This window comes from Equus quagga, chromosome 9 (genome assembly GCF_021613505.1).
Source record: "Equus quagga isolate Etosha38 chromosome 9, UCLA_HA_Equagga_1.0, whole genome shotgun sequence".
Taxonomy (NCBI): domain Eukaryota; kingdom Metazoa; phylum Chordata; class Mammalia; order Perissodactyla; family Equidae; genus Equus; species Equus quagga.
Window position 1 is genome coordinate 28,826,583 of NC_060275.1, and position 25,689 is coordinate 28,852,271.

A 25,689-nucleotide genomic window follows, 5' to 3' on the forward strand; every position below is an offset into this window, starting at 1 on the left:
GGTTTAACAAATACCAAACCCTAGGCAGGCTCCAAGGCACGGGAGGTCTGTTTTGTTTTGTTTTAAGCTCCCACATGATTTTAATGGACAGCCTTGGTTGAGAACCACTGCATCCTTGAATATTTCCACTGCTTTAACTTTAAAATTTTCAAAGTCATTCTGGCACCTAACTCATAATAAATTAGTATAAAATAATTTTCAACTGATTGATTCTTATCAAATCCTCTTGTTTTAAGTTAAAAAAACATTTCTTATGGAAAACCACATAAAGGATATACACAATCCACGTGTCTCTCTGGGTCAGCTTTTTAGAAACCCTGGCCTATACATGGTTTTTAAAAGGTATGCCTCAAAAACAAAACCAAAAAAAGTTTGTGGTTTAGTCTGGGATACACTACAAGTCATATCCTCCCCGTCTGGAGAGTACATTAATGGCTCCAAGTTGTCCTGCAGTTAAAAAAAAAACCTGTTTCCACATGATCCAGCACTTTCCAAATGTGTGATAGTGTACAGCTATTAATATCCAGCAGAACAGGAGTTTCATAGGATTCCAGTTTAGGATGTGCTCCTCTACATACACTATTTTATCCTTGAACTAGGCCAGATCATCTTTAGTTTGGTCCCATATAGTTTGGGTCTCTAATAAAACTAATTCTACTGAACTCCTCATTTCTTCAGGAAGCTATTAAAAATGTTACCTCCTCAGACCACTCGACTACACTATCTAAAATGGCTTTTCTACCTTATTCCTAGTCAATCTTTATCGCTTATATCCTGCTTTATTAACATTTATAGTGCATATTCCTACCTGATAGCATATGATGAACTCATTTATTGTCTGTCTCCTCAAAAAAGATTAAGTTCCATGAGGGCAGGGACTTTTCATTCACTGTTGCGTTCTCAATGCTGCATAGTAGGTGCTCAAATATTTGCTGAATAAATCAATGATTGATGGAATCAATCAATCTTGGCCTTATACCATCTACCTACATTAAGAAGTCTTATAAAGAACAGTCCTATGCAATACTCTGTTGTATTTATCCCAGGGTATTTCTGAAAATGTGGTTCACTTTATCTCATAGTGGCTTTTTATGAAGATGCAAAAGAAAAATTTACCAGGTCTCAGTATCAAGAACAGCAATGTTTCTCCTGGACAATGAGAACTGTTTAATCAGTCATACCACCTCTTTTCAATGCCTAAAAGGATATGGAACAAATTTTTAGCCCAATTCTACCCAGCAAATAAAAACTTTACAAAGTTTATTGTTAACAACTATCCCTCTAACTTCATCTTATTCCTTTTCCCCTGATTACTTATCCCCTTCTTCATGTTTCAAAAAAATCTTGTTTATATATAAACTTCCTCAAAAGGGACATATGCTTCCCCAAAGTCTAGTATATTTAGCTTATGGAAAGATTAAACGGAATTTAAAGAATATTACACATTCTTTAAGCAGTTTATCCCCATTTTAACTGCTGGGTAAACTTAACATACATAGAACAGGAAATCAGACAGCTACTTTGACCTGTTTCAGATTCTGGAATTGCTTATTTTTCAACAGGCATTGAAAAATGGGTATTTAAAAGCTAAATTCAGAAAATGGTGTGAAAATACTTATGCTGGAGACAGCAAGATAAGTTGCAGCATCATAAAGATGACTACCACTGATAAAGACTGACAAGACATTTGGAGGGCTTAAAAACAGGGACCAAACATACATTTGTCAAAACTCATAAAATGTACAACACTAAGAGTGAACCCTAATATAAACTATGAACTCTGAGTGATGATGTTTCCATGTAGGTTCACTGACTGTAACAAATGCACCACTCTGGCGGAGGATGTTGACAGTGGAGAAGCTGAGTATATGTGGGGGAAGGGAGTATATGGGAAATCTCTATACCGTCTGCTCAATTTTGTGTGAACCTAAAACTTCTCTAAAAAATAAAGTCTATTAAAAGAAAAAACAAAAACAAACAGGAACCATATTCTCACCTTAAACACACATATGTCCTTTTATTAATACTAAGATATAACCTACTTTGAGGAAAAAAATATCAAAAGTAAAGCTTATGCTTTTGCTCATACAAAGAATACAGGCACTCACTTTAAGAAATAAGTTAGGAAAAGCAGGCCAAAAATAATTCCTTGGCACTTTAATATTAGAGATTGCCAAAGGTTACCCCAGTAAGATTTGAAAGCTTCTAAGTCTAAGGTAACATTATCCAGACATTGTAGCACAGAGAAAACCACATTTAAACAATGCATACTTTTAAAATAATCACTTAAATGGAGGAGAAGACAAAAGTACTAATTCTTGTTAATTAATATAGAACTGTACTGTGGCTTTTACAACTAATAAGAGTTTTAAAAACTCAACTCCACAGTTCAGAACTTGATACTCATTGGCAGTAACAGAACTTATTTGAACCAGACTACCAGTTTCAGAATGATTTTAGCTATAGGAGACTTAACATATCACTGCTCAGCTGAATAGTTCTCAGCCCTGGCTGGTCACTGTCATCACCTAGGGATCTTTAAAAATGCTGATGCCTCTATTATGCTAAGTGAAATAAGTCAGACAGAGAAAGACAAAACACTGTATGATTTCACTTATATGTGTAATCTAAAAAAACAAAACTCGGGGCCGGCCTGGTGGTGTAGCGGTTAAGTGCACATGTTCTGCTTCAGCAGCCCGGGGTTTGCCGGTTCAGATTCCGGGTGCAGACATGGCACCGCTCGGCACCCCATGCTGTGGCAGGCGTCCCACATATAAAGTAGAGGAAGATGGGCATGGATGTTAGCTCAGGGCCAGTCTTCCTCAGCAAAAAGAGGAGGATTGGCAGCAGATGTTAGTTCAGGGCTAATCTTCCTCAAAAAAAACAACTCAGAAACAGTACGTTGGTGGTCGGGCGCTGAGGCTAAGGATGGGATGGGTGAAGGTGATCAAAGGGTGCAAACTTCTAGTGATAGGGTGAATAAGTTTGGGGGATGCCATGTACAGCATGGTGATTGTAGTTAACAATACTGTATTGCATATCTGAAAGTTGCTAAGAGAGCAGATCTTAAAAGTTCTCAACACACAAATTATAACTATGTTAAGTGACAGATGTGTTGACTAATATTATTGTGGCAATCATTTCATAATATATACATAAATGAAATATTCACATTGTACACCTTAAATTTACACAATGCTATATGTCAATTATATCTCAAAAAAGCTGGGGAAAAAATGCTGATGTTTGGGTCAGACCCAGAGATTCTGATTTAACTGGTCTGGAGCGGGGCCTGGGCATCATAAGTTTTTGTTGTTGCTTGCTGAGGAAGCTTTGCCCTGAGCTAAAAGCCATGCCAGTCTTCCTCTTTTTTTACTATGTGGGCCCCCAGTACAGCATGGCCGCTAACAGAATGGTATAGGCTCACACCCAGGAACCGAACTCAGGCCACTGAAGAGGAGACGCTGAACTTAAAACACCAAGCCACCAGAGCTGGCCCATCATAAATATTAAATACTCCCCAAGTGATTTTAATACACAGCGAGATTGAAAACTGCATGGATCTTACTTGCCTTGTTTGCATTTACTAAGCTGAAAATAGGCAGTTCTCACCTATTTATTCCATTTCAGTATTTTGTTTTCAATATACTTAGTAAGTCTCCTAAATGGCTACCAAAATACAATCAGATTACAAGAGGCTTAAAATGGGGAATTGGGGCTTTTAGTCACTTCATATTCAATCTAGGAAAAGGTCATAAGATTTCCAATGTGGATTTGGGGTCTTCTCCCATGAGTCCCCACTGCTTAAATTAATACTAAATTTTTTCCAAGTAATTCAGTTCCCAAAGTTAAGAATCCTTACAAATCAATAAGAGAAACAAATGTGGCAGGAGGAAAACATGAGAAGAACATCAATAGACTGTTTACCAAAAGAACACAAATGGCCAAATATGATTTTTCAACTTCACTAGTGATCAAAGAAATGCAAATTAACACTAACAATTCTTGCATCTAATCGGCAAGGTTTTTTAAAAAATACTCAATAGGAAGCATATAATACTCAAGTTCCTGGATGGAATAAACTTAATATTCTTAAAAAGCAGTTTGGCAGTGTGTGTAACAGCCTTAAAGTGTTCATACCCTTTCTCATAATAGCAAAAACGAAAAACAGCCCAAAGGATCAACATTAGGGAAGTTATTTTATAGTTAACCAAATTATTCAAAATCCATATATTTTAAGGAGAATATTATGTTTTGGTTAATTGCTAAAAATGCAATGCTAAGAGGGAAATGAAGATAGAAGTATACATAGTATGATAAATTTTGCTATATATTGTGCAAGGCAACATACTGAAATGGTAACAAAAGCAGGATTACAGGTGATTTTAATTGTCTACCTCCCCTTTTTCCTATTTTCAAAAAGGGATTTAGTACTTAAAAAAATTTTTTTTTTTAATTTCCAAGCAAGAGGTAATTGATCAAGCATAAGTCTCTACCTCAGAAAAACTGTGAGGTAAGATGATAGTTTATCATGATGCATTTCAGTGCATAAACGTGTATGGTGAGTAATGGGTGCTGAGATTCTAGCTTCAGTGGGATTGAGCTGTTCTGGTCTGGTCACATGGATTGAGAATTCAGGTGATCTCAGACAGCCATCCTCAACAGCCTTCCTGACATTCTCCAAAATAGACCAATTAGATTTTCTAAATGCAAAACAGCCAAAACAGGGGCCAGCCCTGTGGCCGAGTGGTTAAGTTTGCCCGCTCCACTTCGGCGGCCCAGAGTTTCACCAGTTCAGATCTTGGGCGCGGACATGGTACCACTCATCAGGCCATGTTGAGGCGGCATCCCACATGCCACAACTAGAAGGACCCACAACTGCAATATACAACTATGTACTGGGGGGCATTTGGGGAGAAAAAGCAGAAAAAAAAAAGAAGAAGATTGGCAACAGTTGTTAGCTCAGGTGCCAATCTTTAAAAAAAAAAAAAAAAAACAGCCAAGACAACTGACTCTTACCTACCAAGGTAAGTACTATTTTTGGAACCTCAGTCTGAGTAGGCATTTACAGTCATGCATCCCTTAACGACCAGAATACATTCTGAGAAGTGCATCGTACAAACATCATAGACTTACACAAACTCAGATGGTATAGCCTACTATACACCTGGGCTCTATAGTACTAATCTTATGGGACCACTGTCATATAATCATCCATTGTTGACCAAAATGCCGTTATGCAGTGCATGACTGTATATGGTGACTATTAAACCACATAAAAGCAAGACAAGGTGTAGTGACCCTGAGGTTTACTCTATGCTAAATATTTATGAAAAACAACAGTTACTCGAAAAACTTTTCCCCATTGCCCATGTACACTGGTGCACGTGAGTCTCTTCACAGAATTAATTTCTCGAACTGAATGAAGTCTGATGTCCATTATTCATATTCACTAAAAACAAAATTCCACGCAAGAGCAGACTCTACAGATCTAATCTCAAAGTGATTTTATAGAGAAACTGCCCCCACCCCCGGAGAAATAATGCTCTAATCATAAAACTGCAAAGAGTGATTAATAGCCAAAAGATCATCTATGAAGATAAACGAGACATTTGCTAAGAGCCTTGAATACTCAAGACCACCATATAGTATTTTTACATTAATATTCACTACAAAATACTCTATTTTTGCTCATCTGCAAGTCCCCCAAATGAAAGAACTGCCAGAATTATCTTGATATGATACCTCCAGATTCTTAAAACAGTAATATTTTTCAAAAACTTCGAAAGAATGATCTAGTATGCATACTAACCTGCCCATCAGTTAACTCTTAACTATAAAAAAAATTCACAAACATCCGTTGCCCAGATATCAAGTTCAACTATTAACATGCACTATGTAAGTCTGCATCATTAGTTATTTTCACTCTTTAAAAGAAAATGCATTAATTATTAAATTACTCAGCATAAAAGAACATTTAGCATAATTCCTTCAAATTTTAAGCTGCTGCCAAACAAAAGCTTATAAATAAAGCATTTTCTGAATGACTAAATTAGTTGTACCTTGATGAAAGAGTATAGCAAGAATCTTAGTTTTAACTTTTCCTCTTGGTTTCCATTCTGTGTAAACAGCTGGATTCAAATTTCAACATCCAAGAGATTCTCTGTTAGGCACATCCCATTTAAGTTCACCTGAATATCCATGCCATTGCACTCAAGTCAGTTCATAATTTATCCTGTCTTTACAATTTATAAAACTTTTCAACAACTGTCCTTGCTATAAGGGTGAATATACCCCCCCTTCCCCACAATCATAACGTGACTGAGGAAAAAGTGAGGTACACATAATTATTACATTAAAAATGCACAATGTCACAATTTTTCAGGGGTAAAAACATGGACAGTTGAAATGAACTTGCTAATATTTAAACTTAGGCTATTCCATCTTTCCTGCTTTGCACAATTCCAGGGAAGACCACTCACCCTTGTCTTAATGTGAACGGCATTTCCTGAAACTGTGTAGTGCACAACCTAGGTAGTCATATATAATGGTCTTGCACCTTACCTACCATTTAATTCTCCATGATTACCTTAGAAAACTCAACATATTTTCAAAAGCCACAAACTTACTAAATGAACAACAAAAACTAAATTATAGATTCAGATAATTTACTTCAGTGCTTCAGTTGGTATACAATTCAGAATAGACAAGAAACTGACCACTGGTGTTTTTGAAGTTTTAAACACTAGTCTAGGTAATCAATTAGCAAAGAAGTCTGGAAAATATGAACAAGGCACACCTAACATACGTAAGCCATACAGGGAGAGTGCCCATGAAGACATTTCTCATGCCACTTCTACAATGGGGTCTATCTTCAAAGAGCATTTTGTTCACCCACCTTATTATCCCTTTCCATAAAAAGGCAAAGTACTGGGGTTACATAAAAATATGTTTAGTGAGTGGCATTAAGCACTCTATCAAGAGATCCATCATGATCTTGATTAATAGATTAGAAGAGGACATAAAATGCATGAACAAACAATCTTATAGGTATTAATAAAGCTTTCTTAAAAATATTATTAAATGTAAAACTGAAATATACCTAGAACCTGCCTTACAACAACCCCAAAGTCTGCTTTTCTCATGCATTCAACTGATGAGCTTCAATTCAATCCCCTCCCCAGGAATTTCAACACAAGGAACTACCAAAGGAATTCAACAGATATTAAAACTGTAAGCATTTCTAATGACTGTTAAAAACACATATTTAATACACTATGTGCATGAGACTTTCATTATTATACTGTGAACACCTATAAAGTGCTTTAAAATCAGTTTTTCTGTTAAGTTTATATAAGTTTGGTTAGCTATAAATTTAATTAACCAATATGATTTTTCTTGAAATAGTCTTTGTATATCAGCAATATGCTGTCTTCATGTGTAGAAACAGAAACCTTTCAGAAAACTAGGAGGAAAAAAGTCACCCATAAAACTCTGAAAACCAAAACTTCCCCCTCTTTAATGTAGCAATAAACAATGCTGTCATGATCTATTAAATACCATGTAGTTTACAGAATGTTCCTAATCGTAAGAATTTCTTTAATAATGAGATTCATCAATTAAGAACCATTCAGAACTCATCTTTCTTCCACTATGAAATCTCAAGACTGCCTTTGTAGTACACAGTACCAGACATGATAATATGGAGAAAGCAGATATGTCAAACATGTAATAAATTACAGACCCTTATATCAATGAGAGCTGGAACAAGCAGATTTCCATCAAACTTTTTAAAGCTTGGGGGACTAAGGGGGAAATTTTGCAAAAAACTGTCTTTTTCAATGAGAGTGACAACTTAGAATAGAAAAATGCGCAACAAGGATAACTAGCTTATCATGCAATGAATGAGGGGAAAACATAAAACATACTGTTTTAGGAGGATAGTTATTAGAAAACTTGAACAAAAGATAGAACATGTTATTTCAGACACCATAAGCTCAAGTGCACTGCCTATATAATAAAGCAAAGTGCCTATTCCTGAGGAGAAAGTACTTAGTAATAATGCTGAACAGTGAGTATTAAATCTAAGTAGCGCTAAAAAGGCAATGATCGGAGTTCAGATAACGTGTTACAGAGAAAGAGACTCATGAGGAATTCCATTACTTAAAAATAATCTTGTCCCTATCATTAACCATTTAAATATTTTTTTGCCGATGTGCTAAAGTGCACTGGAAACCTCAGAACAGGTTTTTTAAATTGGCCATGTCTTGTTAATACACTGCAGTCTTCAAATTTACACAGAGCTGCAGGTCTCCTGGACTTTTTCAAGTGTCACTCATCTAACTGGGCCTGACAGTCAAGAAACGCCATCAGGTACTCTACAGTCAGTTTAAAAAACATCCTCTACCTGGTATCTCTGCCGTGATTGTCTTGCTGCTCCCTGAAACCTCTTCATCATCATCGGATGAGCTCGTGCTTGAGTCACAAGTCAGGTCACTATCACTGGTACTACTGTCCTGCAACAGGTTATATTTCTTCCGTGCAGCAGCCTCCCGTTTCTGCCTCAGTAGCCTGATTCTCTCCTTGTGCTTCTGGCTTCGATGACCTTTAACCTTGGCAACTCGGCCATTCTGCTTATCACTGGATTGCCGGTTTTTCTTGGCAGCCATAGTGGATGTTTCACTTTCAGATCGGGACCGCCGAGACTTGCGCCCAACTGTGGCACCAGATACTCCAGAAGGGTCTCCTTCTACTGCTGTTTCTGCCTGGGAGGGTTCATTCTCTTCTGCAGAAGACAACGTATCTGAATCAGCCAGGTGACCACTAGAGGAAGGGGAAAGCATGCAGTGATTAGAGGAGTCACTCTCATAAACTCGGCCAGTTGTCGGCTTATCACTCTCTGTGGATGCTAACTGAGACTCAGAAGAGTCTCTTCTCAGTTCCATCAACAAGCAGGGCATTGAAGAAAGAACTGTAGAATCCACTACAGCATCTTTCTGAACTTGAGCTTCCAGTTCTACAGATCCATCTTCCTCCTTAGCTGTCTCTTTTTCAGATGTTTTTGGTGGGACTTCAGACTCAATGAGTTCTTCAACTTTTCCCACTGCCTCCTCCATCTTCATTTCAGACTTTCAAGTTAAATCATAGAGCAGAGTCTAGGAAACTATGTCAAAGAAGCAACAGGAAAGCAACCTGTACAAAAATACACAAAATCAATAAACAGAAATGGCAGATTATTTAATCAATACAACATGCCTACCTTTCTAAGTGGGTGGCAAAAGTTACCATGATGCAGGCCTTTAAAATATGTTATCTATTATCTGCTTGAACAATAATCAAATTCAAAGGACTTAGTACTATCAAAAAAGTATACACAGCTACTAAAAATGGCACAATATTAATCCTCTATTACTCAACTAGCAAGGCCAGCAAGGAACCAAACATGGATTTTCAACTTTAAAACTTTAAGTGTTCAAGAAAGGGATCCTCAAAACTCTGATATAGTTAATATGTATGTTTTGACTTTAATATAAATGAAAAAGAATGCTTCAAAAAAACTGGTCCAGAAAACAAGTTAACTGGAATGATCACTTTTACACTCAAATCCTCAAAGAAAGGAGGCAAAAGGGGAAGTTACAATGGAGTAACATCAAATGCACACTTAGTTAAAAAAAAAAATTTCAACTACATGCATTTGACAAATGAGCAACCAAAGTTACTATATGCATTAAACCTCCCTGCCATTCCTCTCACTAGGAGTTGCTCTAGAGGGGACATTAAGATGAAAGGCCTGAATCTGCTGTTCCCTCAGTCCTTAGTTCCCACATACCTCTCATCATGCTGAATGTGAGTCTAGGGTTTAAATATGTGTTTTGTTTCATAAACAATAGCCACTAAATACTGATCAGCTGCTTTGTGAACCCAGAAAATCTAGTACACTGTATTCTATGAATGACTTAAGGGGTTTAAGAGAAAACACCCTACACACATTTTCCACCTTATATGCTAACTTTAGAACCTAACATCCTTCCCCATCTGTGTATGCTACAGCTCCACTTAATAATGGAGAAAGAGGACATAATCTTTAACCACAAGAGTTGTGACCTATACAGTCCAAACTTCATTAACTGGTAGCTTTTAAGAGGATGCTAAGAATCTGCAAGGCAAGTAAATACCTCACCCTGTGCATGCGATGTTAAAGAAGGCAATTATCATGATGTCTCATAGGTCACAGACAGACACGAGCATTAAGCTAGATGGTATGCTAGTCAGGTGCAACAAGCCATCCCCATCATTTCACTCCATCAAGTTACTTAATAGTTCAATATATGGTAGACAGCAACCAGAAGATATGTAAAAAGTCCTTTTATTGATCTGATATGCCAAGACCACTTTTTGCTTACTACAAATATGAATATTCTATATACCTGTTTTGTTTTTCATGGCCCTGTTCTGAGCTGCATTATAAAACAGGCATTCTGATGAAGTTTCTTTAAAATGTTCTGAAAACCAGAATATTCATGGCCACTGAAAACATTTATTAATTTAAAACAATCTTAGGTGTAGCCTATTTCACAAGTATATTTGCATCATTGCCAATTTTTTAGTTAAATGAAAATAAGCATAAGTGTAACACCATTCCAAAAGGAATGTAACACCTCTGAAAGCCAACAGAGGGAGTAAAAGTTAAACCAACAAACTGCCAGTGTCATAAATGAAGGATGCTGGCAAGAGAAACAAGAAATAAAATATTTATAGATATGAAATACCCCCAGATATGAGGAACAAACTCAAGATTTTCTAAGAATAAAAATGAGAGTTGATTCTTCTGTAGAAAAAGTTATATATTCTGGAATAAAGATTTTTCTTAAAGCTGAAACATCTGAGAAATATGCTCAAACGAAATTAATATCAGCTACAAAGCACAAGCATCAAAAGTCTCAAACTAGGGCCGGTCCCAGGGCCAAGTGGTTAAGTTCGCACACTCTGCTTCAGCGGCCCAGGGTTTCACAGGTTTGGATTCCGGGCACAGACCTAGCACTGCACATCAAGCCATGCTGAGGTGGCATCCCACAGAGCAGAACCAGAAGGACCTGCAACTGGAATATACAACTATATACTGGGAGGCTTTGGGGAAAAGAAGAAGAAAAAAGACTGGCAATAGATGTCGGCTCAGGTGCCAATCTTTAAAAAAAAAGTCTCAATTTTTGAAAGCAGAAGGTACCGGACCTTTTCAAAGTACATAACATAACTTCAGGTTGAAAAGTAAATTTGTTAAATTGACCATAAAACTCTTGTTTCTTCAGTAAATAAATTGTATGGGTAGCATAAATGAATCTAGACAGTTTTTCCTTGTAAGAAAGCATGAGAATAACAATAGCCTTCCATATGACACATCAATCATCTTTCATTTCAAGTTCCTTACATCTAAGTGTTAACTGAGATTTACAATGATTACTGCTGCCTAAAAAAGCACAGTATTGTAGTCAAAATCACTTAAATGGGCCCAGATCAATCACAAACACTGGTATCAACCATAAATAGGACACCAGTTAGTTCACGGTTAAGTCCATACAATGTAGCCATAAAGAATGAAAGAGTTCTTTATATATTGATATGGAGCAATTTTAATACATAATGTTAAATGAACAAAAAAGCTATATTAGGCCATTTGTGTAAATAAAAAACAAAATTATATTTATATATGAGTTTGTCTGTAGATGCAAAGAATCTCGAGGAGGATAGTTAAGAAAATGGTAATACCAGCTGCCCTGGCAAGGAAAGAGTGAATGAGGGAAGGGGAGTCAAAGACTTTCTACTGTATGTAGTTTTGTACCTCTTGATTTTTGCATCACGTACGAGTATTATCTATTTAAAAATCCATTCTAACATAAAACTCTACTGAAAAGTCTTCTGAGAAAAAGGAGCTGTGTATTTTCTGCTCTTGGCACCAATAACTACTCAGGTCAAATTTAGTCAGTGAATTCTATTAGAATTTCCCCTCTGTAGTGGAATTTTGTTATAATTCATAAAACACAAGAGAAAAAAATGTCACAGGAACTGGAAATACAAGCTCTGACAAAACTCCCTGCAGTGGAATAAAAATGAAGTACCCCAAACACAGGGGAAAAAGATGTCGTATGTACAGATCAATCTTCCCAAACAACCAGATTATTTACTGCATATATTGGTTTTGGTCAGGGGATAAAAAGTGGATTTTTCTGAATTACAAGGCCTTTCTGAGAGAACTGGATGACGACATAAGGAGATGGAAAGACATTCCATGTACATGGATTGGAAGAATAAACATAGTTAAAATGTCCATTCTACCTAAAGCAATCTACAGATTCAACGCCATTCCAATCAGAATCCCAATGACATTCTTTACAGAATTAGAACAAAGAATCCTAAAATTCATATGGGGCAACAAAAGACCCCGAATTGCTAAAGCAATCCTGAGAAAAAAGAACAAAACGGGAGGCATCACAATCCCTGACTTCAAAACATACTACAAAGCTACAGTAATCAAAACAGCATGGTACTGGTACAAAAACAGGTGCACAGATCAATGGAACAAAATTGAAAGCCCAGAAATAAAACCACACATCTATGGACAGCTTATCTTTGACAAAGGAGCTGAGGGCATACAATGGAGAAAAGAAAGTCTTTTCAACAAATGGTGCTGGGAAAACTGGAAAGCCACATGTAAAAGAATGAAAATTGACCATTCTTTTTCACCATTCACCAAAATAAACTCAAAATGGATTAAAGACCTAAAGGTGAGACCTGAAACCATAAGGCTTGTGGAAGAAAACGTAGGCAGTACACTCTTTGACATCAGTATTAAAAGGATCTTTTCGGACACCATGCCTTCTCAGAGAAGGGAAACAATAGAAAGAATAAACAAATGCGACTTCATCAGATTAAAGAGCTTCTTCAAGGCAAATGAAAACAGGATTGAAACAAAAAAACAACCCACTAACTGGGAAAAAATATTTGCAAGTCATATATCTGACAAAGGCTTAATATCCTTAATATATAAAGAACTCTCACAACTCAATCACAAAACATCAAACAACCCAATCAAAAAATGGGCTGGAGACATGAACACACATTTCTCCAAAGAAGATATACTGATGGCCAATAGGCACATGAAAAGATGCTTATCATCGCTGATCATCAGGGAAACGCAAATCAAAACTACACTAAGATATCACCTTACACCCGTTAGAATGACAAAAATATCTAAAACTAACAGCAACAAATGTTGGAGAGGTTGCGGAGAAAAAGGAACCCTCATACACTGCTGGTGGGAATGCAAACTGGTGCAGCCACTATGGAAAACAGTACGGAGATTCCTCAAAAAACTAAAAATAGAACTACCATACGATCCAGCCATCCCACTACTGGGTATTTATCCAAAGAGCCTGAAGTCAGCAATCCCAAAAGTCCTGTGCACCCCAATGTTTATTGCAGCACTGTTTACAATAGCCAAGACGTGGAAGCAACCTAAGTGCCCATCAACAGACAAACGGATAAAGAAGATGTGGTACATATATACAATGGAATACTACTCAGCTGCAAAACAGAACAAAATCATTCCATTTGCAATAACATGGATGGACCTTGAGAGAATTATGTTAAGTGAAATAAGCCAGCAAGAGAAAGATAATCTGTGTATGACTCCACTCATATGAGGAATTTAAAACTATGGACCAAGAACAGTTTAGTGGATACCAGGGGAAAGGTGGGGTGAGGGGTGGACACAAAGGGTGAAGTGGTGCAGCTACAACATGACTGACAAACATTAATGTACAAGTGAAATTTCACAAGATTGTAACCTATCAATAACTCAATAAAAAATAAAATAAAATAAAATAAAAATGGATTTTTCTGGTAGAGGTAGTCAAAAGTACATGGCAGTAGAAAATGATAAAATTATCAGATGGGAGTTGCATTTTGTAAATGGGATAAAAGGCTCTCAACCCTCTGGTTTAACGCTCAAAGTGAATTTACAATGAAAGTACTACACATACCACACATGGCATTTATCCTATTGGAAAGCATTTTCCCCCAGGCTATTCTTCCCTCCCACCTAAAGGCAATCCTCTTCTATATGAATATTACAGCTCATCCCCCTCTCATCTCCCTAGAACCTTACACTGATTATTCCTTGGCACTCGTCCACCTCTCACACTCAACTGAACTGTTCATTCGTTTGCTCATTCCTTCATTCATTCAAAAAAATCCTCCTTCTACCTATCATCTCAATCTCACATCTCCTCTTGCAGGTACCGAATCTTCCTTCACAGCCAATCTTATTAGGAGAGTTGTCTAAACTCCCTGCCTCTATTTCCTTACCTCTCACACTCCCTCTCAACCCCAATCCCATATCACATCTGCTTCTATTAAACCAGTAAAACAGTTCTTACCAGGGTCATTAATGATCCCCATCTCTGTAAATCCAACATCGTTTGGCCCTCATCTTACCTACTGCCTAAGCAGCTTTCTTTACCTAACCACTCTCTCTCCTCCTTAAACTAATGTCTTTGTTTGGATTCCAGGTTTCCCTATTTTTCTGGCTGCTCCTTCTCACCCTACTTTATAGGCTTAATTCTTCTACACCAAACCTCAGGCATTAGTCCTAGGACCACGTCTTTTTCCCAACCACAACAGTGACCTCTTCTACACCCAGTTTCCAATACCATCCCTATACTAGTAATTTTGTTTCTCCATCTCACACCTTCTCTGAGGTCTATCCCAGTCCACCCAAATAGCCATTTGACATCTCCATTTAGATTTCATAAGGGCACCACAATCTCCTCATGCCCAAAACCAAATTAGTCATCTCTGAACTATCCTACTCTGCTCCTTCTTGAGTTTTCCCTAGCTCAGTAAATAGCACCACTATTATCTCAGTTGCTCATGTCAAAAACCTGAGGGTTATTCTTGACAATGCCTCCTCCTTTACTCACTGCATCCCATCATTCACTAACTCCTATCAATCCTACCGCCTTAGATTTCTAGCCTGTCCACTATTCTCCAGCTCCACGGTCAACCACTCTAAACACGACCTCCATCATTTATTTTTAAATGGAATGATTGACAATCATCTCCTGTCTCTCCATAGTCAGTCTTGCTCCTACCCACCAACCTGTTCTCCATACAGCAGGCAGAACAATATTTTTACAAGGCAAATATGACATGGTTATATGAGAAAGTTTTTTTTTTAGATCCCACATACAGAGCATTTCTTAAATGTCCTATAAGGTTGAGATGGAGGGAATGACTGAGAGGAGAGTAGTTAAAGGCAAATTGAGCTCTATATGATGTTTTTCTCTCCCCCTCAAAGAAAAGGGGGGGGGGGGTAATATGCAACAATTAAAAAAACAAAAACAGGCTGTCAATTCTGGACAATGAAAATGCAGGATTTGTTTTATTAGTCCTTGTACTCATTAAGAAACTAAGATGACAGAAGATGAGGACAGGTAGAAGAGTTAAACCATTGGAAGGAAGCAGTATACTGACCCCCACCTGAAGAGACAGGGAAGTGGAAAGTGTAAGGCTGAATGAGGCTACTGTGAAAATCTGGAGTGAGCGTGTTTCATGTCAGACTTCCTTGGTCAGCAAAGCTTAAGGCAAGGTGAAAAAGGAGGCAGGTTTGGGGGTTTGTGAAAAATGGAAATGGGTTATACCATTTGCTACCGAAAATCTGAAGGAGAATAAAACTGCTAAGTACAATAATTTACATGGAGTCAAAAAATACCAACTCACAATCTCAATTTCCAAGCTATTAACACAAACTTAACAGGAGGAAAATGTGATTGCTCTCCCCTGCTTCAAACCTCTGCCCACTTCTCCAGTTTCAATCTTAGACCACTCATATGCTAGCTCTCTCTAGCTACAAAAAAAGGTCATATAAACAATTTTTTCAGATCTCTGACCTATCACATTCATTTTGTGCTGCTCGTTTGTTGGCTACTCTTTGCAGATAGCAGAATAAATATTATTTCCTTGGGGTGGCCTTTGGTATCTTACAGACTAATAAGATTCTTGTTATATACAGATTACACACCTATTTTCCTTCATGATACTTTACATTACTGTAGTTAAATAACTGTGTTATTGTTTAAAGTCCATCTCCCATACATAAGGACATATAAAGGCTTAAAGGAAAAGAACAGAAAATTATATAACCAACTCCCCTCTAGCTGATTTATCTCTATGATTAACAGGTAAAACAGACCGTAAGGCAAAAATTATTATCAAAACAAAAGGTGTCATTCTAATCTTGCATGGCCCAATGATAAACGTAATGGGAATCTGTGGAAGTTCTCTTCTGAATGTAAATTTCTCTAGGAAGAAGAAAGCAAGGTCATCAGTTATGAATGAGGTGGTGGTGAGGGTGATCGGAGGACCAGGTGTGAAACAGCAGTGAGAAAGTGAAGAAACTACAGAAGTACAGTATATGATTTCCAGACAATAATAAGAGCACACTTTAAGGGTTGCAGCCATGAACTTAAAGTGCGACTGGTACACACAGGTGTATTGTTCTCCTTTCAAGTTCGGCTGTCTAAGTCCAACTGCAGAAGACGTAGAAATTGGATTTAACCAGAATTGTTTTGCCCAGCAATTAGAACAAAGCAAGAAAGAAGCAAGAGTATGTGCAACAAAATGATTTTAATGATCACATCAAGAAGGTACAAGGCAGTGAACACGTGGTAGGACCGATGAAATGGACATACCAGTGGAGTCAGGGTCCTGTAGAGTGAGCTGGAAAGACAGACGGTGGTAATCCAAAAGTGCTGTGAATGAAACTGAAACTAAGCTATTAGTAACTGACAAGATCTAACAGAGTGCTCCTCAAAGTATTATCCCTGAATGACAGCCTGCAATGAGAGAAGTATAGAAATTAAGAGTTAACTGATTAGAAACTTACAGCAATTTCATATTGTCGTGACAACCAAACAGCACTTCAATTTCCTAGTAATAGATTTTGACTGTATTTTGCCCAAAAGAATCCACCAATGATGAATTGGAAATAAAAATATACTGGTCCTTCACAACAGACAGTGTGAGAAGTAACGATGAGAATATGACTATGAAAGCAAGTGGCTGAGGTAGGGTAGAGAACAAAATCATTAAGGAAGAGTTCACAGAACTGAGTGGGCAGTCTCAGAGGATCATCTATGTGTATACTGAAAACACCAAGAATTAAGACAAGACTAACAAAGGACAAAATGACAAGAAGCAAGGAACAAAAATTGTCACAATATAAAGGGGTCAGTGATCAAAACATGACAGCAATATGGGGATAAATGGAAGAGAAAAATTATCTGAAAAGTACTAATGAGGAACAAGGAAATCATTTACCCCTCCTTCTCCAGCCCAGAGGATAAGGACTACAGGAGAAAAAAAAAACACAACCACCTCTCGCAAGGTGAAGCAGTGCCCACGGGAAAGCCAGGTTGCTATTAGTATAAGAAAGTAAAGGAAAAATTCAGAGAGGAGGTTGAGAATATTGATGATTTTGCTGATGATGACCCAGAGAGCAACCTGGAAGGGTGCTGGAGATGGAGTGGAGGGAACAGAACAGGGAATGTGCAGTGCTTTCTGGAGATTAGAGTGCAGGAAATAAGAGGTGACTTAGTAGTTTGGAGCTTCTTGTGACGACATTCACGCACAAAAACTTACGTAAAGCACTCATATATTTTCTTTTCCATCTCTATATTTGAAAACTTTAGTGCTTGTCATGACTCAGTAAATTGATTACACAACTAATAGGTGGCAACCTGAAGCTTGAAAAACACTGTCTACAGAAACACATGTGTCATAGCAGCACTGATTTTGTGATAGACAAAACAAAAACAAAACATCTAACCGACAGTAGAATGGAAAAATAAATTGTGGTAAACTCCTGCAAAGAAAGAGCATACAGCAGTGAAAACAAATAAAGGACAAGTACTTCAACACAGATGAATATCAAAAACAATGGTAAGCAAAAAAATAAAAAAAGAAATTGCAAAAGAATTTACAGTATGAGTTGTATAGAAAATTCAAAATCAGACAAAATGAAATGACATATTATATATGAAAGCTTAGTTGTACAGTAAAACTGCTTTAAAAAGCAAGGAAATAGTTACCAGACTGTCAGGACAGTGGTTATCTCTGAATGGAGCAGATGTGATAGATTACGAGTATGTAGGGTTTCTGAAGTATTGGCAGAGCAAGACTTCTGGTTATGGGCAAGTGAGAGGGTCAGCAAATCTTCTCCCCAAAATGTAACTACAAAGCAAGACAAAATTGACAAAAATAGCCATTTCAGTGCTCTGGAAATAGGTCAAAAGTTTACACAACCCTGAGTGTTAATATTTGCAAACCTGCAGAATTTTGATTAAGAACGGTGGGAGTCTGTGGTGCTCTTGCCTGGGGCTGCAACCATTTCCCCCCACCTCCCAGTTTAGTAGGTTCTGCCTATTGAGGTGAGGCAGGCCCTGAGAATCTGCCAGTTTGCACTTACAAAGGGGTCTCATTCAATTTGGAGTGGTTGGCCACATCTTTCTCCAGGGGCATTGTAAGACCAAGTGGCAATCTCTGCAGTAAGCCATCAGGGTAGTCAAGGGTTCTACTAGCCTGTGGATGTGGACACGAATGGGTTAAGCATATTCTCGGCTGAGGCTGCATGATTATGCAGAGATGCCAAAAGGCCCAACAGAAAGTAAAAGCCCAGGCAGACTTGAAAATGGCCTGAACTTTAAAATGCGCTCCCCATAAGCAGAGAACAAAAATCCTTACTGGCAGGTGTTTGAGTACTTCTGTCCAAGCACTGGCTAACCAGTAAGCTATGCTAGAAAGGACAAGAGCAACCACCAGAAAGCCAGGCTTAATATTTAAAATAGGAAGAAAAAAAAAACAGCAGAGACATAAGCAACAACACACTGCAGGAAAACAGATTTCTCAGATTTATCCCAGTTATCAAAACAAAGAAACAGGAATGACACTTTCAAAAGGAAAAATAATCAGAATCCACAGTAAATTTATTACCTAAAATGTCCAGTTTTCAATAAAAAAATCAAGGACTTTTGAAGAAACAGGAAATGTAACCTATACACAGAAGATAAAAAAGGAGTCACTAGAAAAATGAATGTCCTCAGATGTTAGACTTAGCAAAGACATCAAAAGAGGCATTTTAAATGCTCAAAGAACTAAAGAAAAATATGTTTTAAAAATTCAAGTATGATAACAATAAACTGACATATAGAGAATCTCAATAAGGAGATAAAAAGTATTAAAAGAGGACCAAATGGACATTCTATAGCTGAAAAGTACAAAAATTGAAAGGAAAAATTCACTAGAAGGGTTCAACAGGTTCAAGATAGCAGAATAAATACTCAGTGAACATAATGATAGGCCAATAGAAATTGCATGGTCTAAAGAATAGAGAGAAAAAAAATTAAAGAAAAATAAACAGAACCTCAGAAACTTATGGGACAACATCAAGAATACCAACACATGTATAATAGGAATCCAAGAAGGGGAGTGAGAAAGAGGCAGAAAAAATATTTGAAAAAATAATAGCCCAAAATCTCCTCTGAGTTCGATGAGAAACATTAATCCATACATCCAAGAAGCTCAAAAAATCTCAAGTAGGATAAACAGAGATCCATAGACACATCATAGCCAAACAAGTGAAAAAGACAGAGAAAAATCTAGAAAGCAGTAAAAGAAAAATAATTCATCATACACAAGGAAACCACAAAGATTTAACAGTTGATCTCTAATCTGAAACACTAGAGGTCAAAAGGTAGTGGAATGACATTCAAAGTGCTGGGGGGAAACAAAAACTATTAACTAAGAATTCTATATCCAACAAAACTATTCTTTCAAAATGAGGGCAAAAGAAAAATCCCCAGATAGGGGACAGCCCAGTGGTGCAGTGCTTAAGTTCGCACATTCCACTTAGGCGGCCCGGGGTTTGCCAGTTCAGATCCCGGGTGCAGACATGGCACTGTTTGGCAAGCCATGCTGTGGTAGGCGTCCCACATATAAAGTGAAGGAAGATGGGTATGGATATTAGCTCAGGGCCAGTCTTCCTCAGCAAAAAGAGGAGAATTGGCAGCAGATGTTAGCTCAGGGCTAACCTTCCTCAAAAAAAAAAAAAAATTCCCACGTAAACAAAGACTAAGATTTCACTGGTAGCAGACCTACTTTATAAGAAATAAAAAAGGAAACTATTTAGGCTGAAAGGAAATGATACCATATTGTGACTCAAATCCATAAAAAGAAATGCAGACAACAAAAAGTGGTAAATATGTAAATTAACATAAAAGACTAAATAATTTTTATTTCTTCTCAATCTCCTTTCAAAAAGCTTAAGGTTGTACAAAGCAATAATTGTAACATTGTTTGCTAGGTTTATAAAACACAAAGATACCATATATACATAAATAATAGCCTAAAAGAGAGGGAGGAGATGGAGCTCTCTCATACTGGAGCAATGTTTCTATATTTTATTGGAATTAAGTAAGTATCAATTAAAAAAAAAAACAAACTATGATAAATGAAGACACAGAGGTAATCCCCAGAGCAACCACTAAGAAAATAATTCAAAAAATATAGTTAAAAAACTAACCCCCAGGGCCAGCTCTGTGGCCTAGTGGTTAAATCCAGTACAAGCTGCTTTGGTGGCCCGGGTTCAGTTCCCAGGCACGGACGTACTCCACTCATCAGTGGTCACGCTATGGCAGTGACCCACATACAAAATAGAGGAAGACTGGCACAGATATTAGCTCGGGGTGAATCTTCCTCAGCAAAAAACCCCAAAAACTAACCCCCAAAAAAGGCAATAAAGGAGGTACAGAGGAACAACAAAAAATGAGACATTAGAAAATAAATAACAAAATGGCAAACATAAATCCAACCATATTAATAAACATATTAAATATGAACAGCCTAAACACTCCAATCAAAAGGCAGAAATTGTCAGACTGTATGAAAAAGATCCAAGTGTATGAAGTCTATGAGAAACACACCTTACATTCAAAGATAAAATAGGTTGAAAGAAAAGAACAGAAAAAGATACAATAGGTTGAAAGAAAAGAATGGAAAAAGACATAATATGCAAAGAGCAACCACAGGAGAGCTGAAATGTCTATTATCAACATCAGACAGGGGCCAGCCCAGTGGCTGAATGGTTAAGCTCACACGCTCTGCTTCAGTGGCCCAGGGTTTTGCTGGTTCAGATCCTGGGCATGGACCTAGCACTGCTCATCAAGCCATGCTGAGGCAGCATCCCACATAGCAGAGCCAGAAGGACCTACAACCAGAATATACCACTATGTACTGGGGGGGTTTTGGGGAGAAGAAGAAGTAGGAAAAAGGACGATTGGCAACAGATGTTAGCTCAGGTGCCAATGTTTAAAAAAAAAATCAGAAAAAATAGACTTTAAGACAAGAAATATTACTAGAGACAAAGAGGGACATTTCATAATAATACAAAAGTTACTATATCAGGAAAATCTAAAAATTATAAATGTATACATATTTATAAATATATATGCATTTAACAAAGGCTCAAAATACGTGAAGCAAAAACTAACAGAATGGAAAGGAGACAATTCAATACTAATAGTTGCAGATTTCAATTCCTCATTCTAAATGGATAAAACTCGACAGAAAATGAGCAAAAATATAGAAGACTTGGACATTATCAACCAACTCAACCCATATGATATATACAGAACACTCCACTCCTTTGATGGTTACTGGCATATATATACAACCGGGTAGAGGGCAACCCCAATTAAGATGTGTACTATAAGAAGAGCAAAAAGAGAAATAATCAACTTTGATTTGAACTAGATAATGCTCATAGGAACACAAGTTCCCAAGAAAAGAAATATAGAAATAGAGATTTGGACATTATCAATATAAGTAGAGGTGGAAGCTGACTATATCAGCCCATCCAGGAAGAAAGCATAGCGTGAACAGAGAATAGACTTTAACAGACTTTTTATAAATGTGAACCAGTTGCTTTAGTGTATAAACTGGTAGGTAAAAAATTATCCTCAGAGAAAAAAGAAGATATAAAAATATCCATAAAATACACACAGAGAAGAAAGTATGTTTTCTTGCAAAATATTCTTAGATGTTTAACAACTTCCTATAGACTTAGAATTGTGAGAAAGGACCATGATTAAAGGAGTCTTACCTAAGACTAACCACTACAGAAAACCCTCCTGAGGGTTCTGACGCAGCAATGGATAAAATCTTTAAGCACTCAGCCTAAGAAAGGCTTGCCTTTTACACCTTTCAATTTTACCCCTTGTGAGCAACAACCACCATTAACCATCCTTTACCACCACTATAAGGACACAAAAATGAATGAATAAACTGAAAGTGTATTGTCCTTCCTGATGTGACAAATGCAAACTGAAGTCACTTGCTGTTATAAGTTTACTGTTGCTACAGGCACTTTTCCGTTGAAACCACAAGTTGACACAAGCACAGCCCATTAAATGAAACTGCTTCTAGGCAAGATTTTGCTCCACAGTCATGTAAAATGGGGCATTCTAATTGGAGCACTCCTGCATCTGTTTATTTCATATCACCACCCAAGAACTGTAAGAAATACAAGCAGCTAATGCCTCAAACATGATCTATATGAAGCGGTTAACTTACACTGCTTCTCCACATGTACAAGCCATAGTATTAGATAATTCATGAATTCCAACTTTGGTCTCTGGTACAAAACAATAATCTGAGCTAAATATGGCTTTCTATTTAGACAAAAAAGCAACTTTAAAGAGAGTCAATGCTTGACTGACAAAACAAGAATGCTTTTGCCCACTAGAGTAGAGGCTGTATTTTCCTTATCACAGAATTGAAGTTTAAAGAAAAAAAGCCTTACAAGTGATCCTGTCTATTTCCTTGCAATGGGGGTCCAAACAGGACACATTCTACTATTTTATCTAACCTAGCTTCAAATACCAAGTGATAGGGCTTATAGCCACCTCCCTTGAGAGTACACTATGTTTCAAACAGAATTTATGACAGAGTTTTTCCCAAGATTTAGTCTACTGCAGTTCCTCATTTTATTTAAAATTGATACTAAAAATTCTGTCTACATCTGTGACCAAAAACCATCCAACATAAAAACAGCCTACAAGAAACACACTAAAATCAACCTTTCATGTGAGTCTGCTCTTATTTTGTTTTGTTTTGTCTTTTTGAGGAAGATTAGCCCTGAGCTAACATCTACAGCCAATCTTCCTCTTTTTTGCTGAGGAAGACTGGCCCTGAGCTAACATCCATGCTTACCTTCCTCTACTTTTATATCTGGAATGCCTGCCACAGCATGGCCTGACAAGCAGTGCATAGGTCCGCACCGGGGGTCCAAGCCAGCAAACCCCAGGCCACCAAAGTGCAACGTGCGAACTTAACTGCTGCACCACCAGGCCAGCCCCAAGTCTGCTCTTACTTTGAATATTTAAATTCTCTACCCACTTCCCTCCCCCCAAAAAAGTTATACTCACAAATTTTCAAAACTAGTAAGTAGATGTTAGACCACTAAACAACAAATTTGGGTATTGAGTTTTCTGCTCTTCAAATCAAAAAAGTCAGATTCTCTCCCCTAAGATTTTTCTTTTTTAAGAAATATTTGATTGAAATATTACCATAGAGAAGTGTACACATAAGTGTGCAACTTGATGGACTTTTACAAAATGAACATATCCATGTAATGACCTCACAGATACAAAACATTCCCAAAACCCCAGAAGCCTCCCTCATGCTGCCTCTAAGTCATTACCTACCCCGTAAAGGTAACCATTATTCTGACCTTTATTACCACAGATCAGTTGTGCCTATTCTTAACCTTCAAGAAGATATAAATAAATGGGGAATATTCTGTGTTCGTGGATTAGAAAAACCATATAAACTACGGTAAGACAAAAGACCCAGAACAGTCAACACAATACTGAAGGGAGGACTGACACTGACACTACCCAACTTCAAGACTTACTATAAAGCTACAGTAATCAAGACAGTGCCGTACTAGCTAAAGAAAAGATACACAGATCAACTGAACAGAACACAGAGAGCCCAGAAACAGATCCATACAAACACAAACTGACCTTTGACAAAGAGCAAAAGCAATTCAATGGAGAAAGCAGTCTATTCAACAAATAGTACTGGAACAACTGAACATCCAATGAAAAACTAATTAATCTAGACACAGATCTTATACCTTTTACAAAAATTAACTCAAAATGGATTACAGACACAAATGTCTATATATAAAGAACTCCAGACATTCACAAGATCAGAACTAGAAAAAATGTCTATGAAGTGGATAATAATTTAACTGGTCTTAGAAAAGTAAGAAGGATTTCAATAAATAAAAACAAGAGTAAAAAGAGCTATTACAGAATCTTAAACCTAGGCTCCATAACAAGAGAGACATGAGAAAAATCAAAAGAAACAAGAAAGGTCAGAGATATTGGACTTCAAACCCAAGAAGGGATTTCACAGTTTCATTTTGATGATTTCAAGTTGATTAGACTTAGATGAGATGAGAGGTCTATTTCAGCAAAGACAATAATCCTGCAGAAAGACAGCTGCTGTCAGTTAGTTTTCATCGATGTTACTCTCAGTACTAATACAATATGGTGGTAGCCATGAGATACAGTGATCTAACATCTTTCAAAAAATAAAAACAAATAAAAAGTTCATAAAAACACCAGTCTTAAGTCTTGAAAAGAAAGGGAATTTGAAGTGTTATGTTTCTACTGACAAATTATTATTCTTTAAGCCTCAGTTTCCTTGTTTGTAAAAGTTCAGTCCTTGGTAGGATGAAATGAGTAACACATTTACAGCACCAAGTATGAAGTATACAAACACAAAGTCGAATTTCAAGAAATAGTACTTTTTAATCTTTATATTCTCTCTTCCTCCTCTTCAGTTCAAGTCCATCACAGAACTAACAAGTCATTTCTCTACAACCAAGGATTCATTCACGCATTCAATATACATTTCTTGAGCACCCAGTGTCAATTACTACGCCAGGCACTGGGAAATACACAGCACCTTTCTAACAGAACTTGGAGTCTAAGGAAGAGATGACTGAATGTTCACACAATTGAATAACACAAATAAATATAAAATTTATTACTGTGGCAAGTCCAGCAGAGAGAAGGTACGTTGGCACAATGCAAGGAGAAAAATGAGGAGGAATGTAACACAGCCTAGGAGATCTACAAAGGCTTCCTTGAGGAATAAATACGAACCCACTGTTTTAAATAGGGGAGGGAGACAGATTTAAGCTGATTTGTACTTCAAAAAGACCACTCTGGCTGCACAGTGGAGAACAGGAGACAAAAATAAATGTCAGTAGAACAACTCAAAGGCAAGGCAAAAATTAACAGTAGCTCTGGACTGATGGTAGTGGCAACAGACAGATGTAGATTGACCTGGTAGACCACAGAGCAAATACAGGGGATGAGACAGGTAGGTGTCAAGGACAAATCTTTGGTTTCTAGATTCTGCAACTACTGACGGTAGAACCAATCACTAAGAGGACACGAAAGACGTGTGTAGTGAATGGAGAGGGGAAAGGGACATCAAGAGTCTGATATCAGGCATAGGGAGTTTAAAGTGCCTTTGAAACATCTAAAGAAATGTTGAGGATGC

General features: G+C 37.3%; 1 protein-coding gene across 2 annotated transcripts in view; it reads right to left on the minus strand.

Moving 5' to 3' along the window:
• Positions 1-25,689, minus strand: part of ARK2N (arkadia (RNF111) N-terminal like PKA signaling regulator 2N) — a 76,322-nt gene that overhangs the window by 35,338 nt on the left and 15,295 nt on the right. For both annotated transcript variants that reach the window (XM_046671778.1, XM_046671777.1), the window contains exon 2: positions 8,408-9,192. In XM_046671778.1, coding sequence (XP_046527734.1) covers positions 8,408-9,122 — 715 coding nt within the window. In that variant the 5' untranslated portion in view covers positions 9,123-9,192. The remainder of the gene's footprint in view (positions 1-8,407; positions 9,193-25,689) is intronic.